The 3,407-nt window shown below is 37.7% G+C and overlaps 1 protein-coding gene across 1 annotated transcript in view; it reads right to left on the reverse strand.

Annotated features, from left to right (window-relative positions):
• Positions 1-6: 6 nt before the first annotated feature.
• LOC119593124 (transmembrane protein 64-like) overlaps positions 7-3,407 on the reverse strand; it is a gene marked incomplete in the record, with an annotated part of 46,170 nt that continues 42,769 nt past the window's right edge. Inside the window, 1 exon segment of the mRNA XM_037942090.1 lies at positions 7-3,134. Within this exon segment, the coding sequence (XP_037798018.1) occupies positions 2,935-3,134 (200 nt within the window).

The following is a 3,407-nucleotide window of genomic DNA, read 5'->3' on the forward strand; positions in this document are numbered from 1 at the left end:
CTTTTGGAATTACCAATCAAAGGGGCCTTTGGCATCTGAAGGACCCTCCCGTATTTTCACACTTACCGATTGCCATTTATAACACAGTAGGCTTATCACACACTTTAGTTAACCTCTAAGTTGATACACGCTTACATGAATGACATGTAATGACAAATTATATATACGCAAACACATACGTAGCAAATAATATTGAGGTGTGGATTAGATGCGACACATGGGTTACTATGAGTGATAATTCTACGTGAATGATGCGCATGACACAATTATCCAACAGCCAACATACTCCCTGATTGATAACTGTTGATTATCTATCTATGGTTGTGCTTGGGTTGCAACCATTTACGGTCACTGGATGTTGTAATACCTTTGTATTATTTCACAGAATCAGGTTGCTTCTTTCGGCACAACCAACATACAGAACAGACACAACAAATACTTGTGATTAATGTACACAAGTCTTACAAAAAGGCACTACTTGTGATGCCTAAATCAATGTTAACACACATCCTTTATGACCAGAAAAAAAACATTGCACCAGGTTGCGATCAATTCATCATATACGAAATGTTTGATGTATAAAAAATTAAGTTACTTTGAGTCTGATTTTTTTTACATAAATATTTTGAATTGCTTCCATCTCGTATTCAAAGCATTGTTTATTCACTCACTTATAATTGCGAGAGGATTGTGCGTTATATATGTATGCTTCATATACTCACCAATAGATATCTATTTATTACAAATTTTAAGTTACTATATTCATACATAGCACTAGAATATAAGAAACACTGTGTATATAAAACATATGGTTGGGTTAACAGCTTAATAATTTATATAATTTTACTCCGTTGTTTGCTTTACTTGTTCGTCTAAATAAGCCTAATCTCAATATTCTACTTGAGCTAATCAGCATGATTTTTTTTTCTATGGAAGAATAATGCAATGCTTACAAACAAAAACACTTTCAGTTCACTTCTTGCGGCAGAAATATTGATGAATTCATTTGTACTGAATTTCAAATGCAAAATCTATTGTTTCAAACAACATACAGACACCGTATTGTGTTTCCACGGTAGTTTTCAGTACAAAGATCTGTAAGATACTGGAAGATTTCATGGGAACAATATGCAGTTCAGAATTACTGATGATTTATTCCCATACTGGAGAAATGTCATGGGCACTCAAAAATCACAGTATATTTAATCATGGATGAAAGAGACGCAGGTTTTTTTTTCTATGATGGCCTTTGTTCTCACATTCGAATGCACTAGCACACAAATATACACATTTACATCTCATTTCCAATTTCACTTTCACAAAATAACGCGATTGTTCATGATTATCATCACTGTCATATCCGATAAATTGTACCAGATAAATTTTCTTATGAAAAAGTCAGTTTATGCAATTGGTTCATACATATGAAGTGATCAAATGTTCTTCACAGCAATAGAGTGAGCGTGGTACTATGGGAGGACCCAATACATTACGATCACTATAAGCCTGTTCCAGTTTCCTTACAGCGGGCTAAAAAAACACAGAATGATCTTCACGTTAATATCCTTAAAAACATCTGGGATGTTTAATCCACAAACTCATTCAGTTCTCAAGACTTTCTGAATCTTTTGCCGTTTTTTTAAGACGCTGAAATAAAAGCAAGGTATGCCAGTGTGTGATGAGAGACAGGGGAGAGGTGTTGAGGCTGTTTTTTGTAAATGTGGACGGAAAGAGGGAGTCAGTGTGTGGTAAATGTTACTCCGAATGTTAGATTTCTCTCTGTACTTTTTAGGTCTGCCATCACCAAGGTCTGTACTTATAGACCTTGGGCATACAATGATATGGCTTATATATATGCCAAAATACTCTACTGTGCTGATACAATGCCTTAAAAACTCCCATTTTGTGTATTGTGTTTGTTTGGATATGCCAGGGCTGATATTGTGACAATCGCAACGTAGCATATTGTCATTGCGTGTGCATCAGAACAATCCTGGCTTAGAAGGGTTTAGGTAGATACAGTGTGAAAGAGTTGGGGAAAGTGCGAGGTTGAAATACACTATACAGTATTATTAAGGGCACTTGTTGTAGGAATTAGAAAACCTTAGATTAATACTTGGAAGCGGTCTGCATGTAAATCAACAAGGTTCGAGGAAACTTGATTGTGAAGAGAAGGGTTCTGTTAACTTGTGCAGAAGAATGTACATTTTAAGTGTTGTTTAGATAACAAGAGAATAGCTTGTTACGAGTTGAAAGAGAGACGTGAACAGTGGTTTGAAGGGGTGATGATAAAGCATAACATGGATGATATCACATAAGGATGTGGAAGCTGTTGGATATTAACTTTAGTTAGAGTACGATATCCTAGGGGAGAGAGTATTATAAGCTACGTGACAAGGATAATGCCTTTATGGATAAATTAGGAGAACCTTTTTAGACATATTGACTATTATTTTGGAATAAATATGTTACGAAGAAGAAGGGAAGGTAGCGATACAGAGAAAATGAACAAGATAGCTAATAATAATAACATCAGAAAGGCAAGAAGCAGTCTTATCCAATAGGACGACGAACGAACCCTGGTCTATAGAATAAAGCTACTGAAAACAAGAAATTCAAAATTGTTGAGAAAATACTACATGCACGTGTTGAGTTAGGTTGAAGCAACGGCTTAACACAGGAGTGGGTAGAAAACGAATATTTTTTTTTCCAGTAAAGCTATAAAATGTCTCTAAACCAGTAGCCATAACTAAATAAACCACTCGCAGTAAGACCACAGAATCCAATGCCATCTAGTGGACAATCTTTCCATCACACTGCACCGCTACGAAAGGTAATCGTACCCGCGTGTCCTTCCGACCAACGTCTGCTCGCCTGGCACCAGCTCCCAGGACCTCTTTTGACTCCCGAAGTGACCTCCTGAGGATGCTCGTCTCACGCAGGATGGTCAGGAGCGGAGACGAGGATAAAGTCATCGTCCGTGGAAGAACGGCGGGAGGCGGAAGAAGTGGAGCTGTGTGGAACGAAGGACGAGGATGTGGAGCACGTGGTTGGGGAGCCTCCAGGTTTCCCCTTGATGGAGTCCCCCTTGTGATGGGTCCTGCTCTCCTCCTCCTCGACGCCGTAGGTCAGACCTGGGAATTGTGATTGTTTGTGGTATTATGAGATTTGACTTTTGCTTAAAGGCGCCGGAAACCTCGTGTATATGTAAAGTTACATATTGTTTTCGTTTGTTCTTGTTTGACCTAAGGCCGAAGTTTGATAACCATTAGGTGCAAAAACTACAAATCTAAGCAACAATGATTTGATTGCGGAATTTAGTATAAACAAGTGATCAGACATATCCATGTATGAATGTCATTGTAAACTCAACACTTGGTTATGCAAACACTGAAATGAACCTAACT

Source organism: Penaeus monodon, chromosome 31 (genome assembly GCF_015228065.2).
Source record: "Penaeus monodon isolate SGIC_2016 chromosome 31, NSTDA_Pmon_1, whole genome shotgun sequence".
Lineage (NCBI taxonomy): Eukaryota > Metazoa > Arthropoda > Malacostraca > Decapoda > Penaeidae > Penaeus > Penaeus monodon.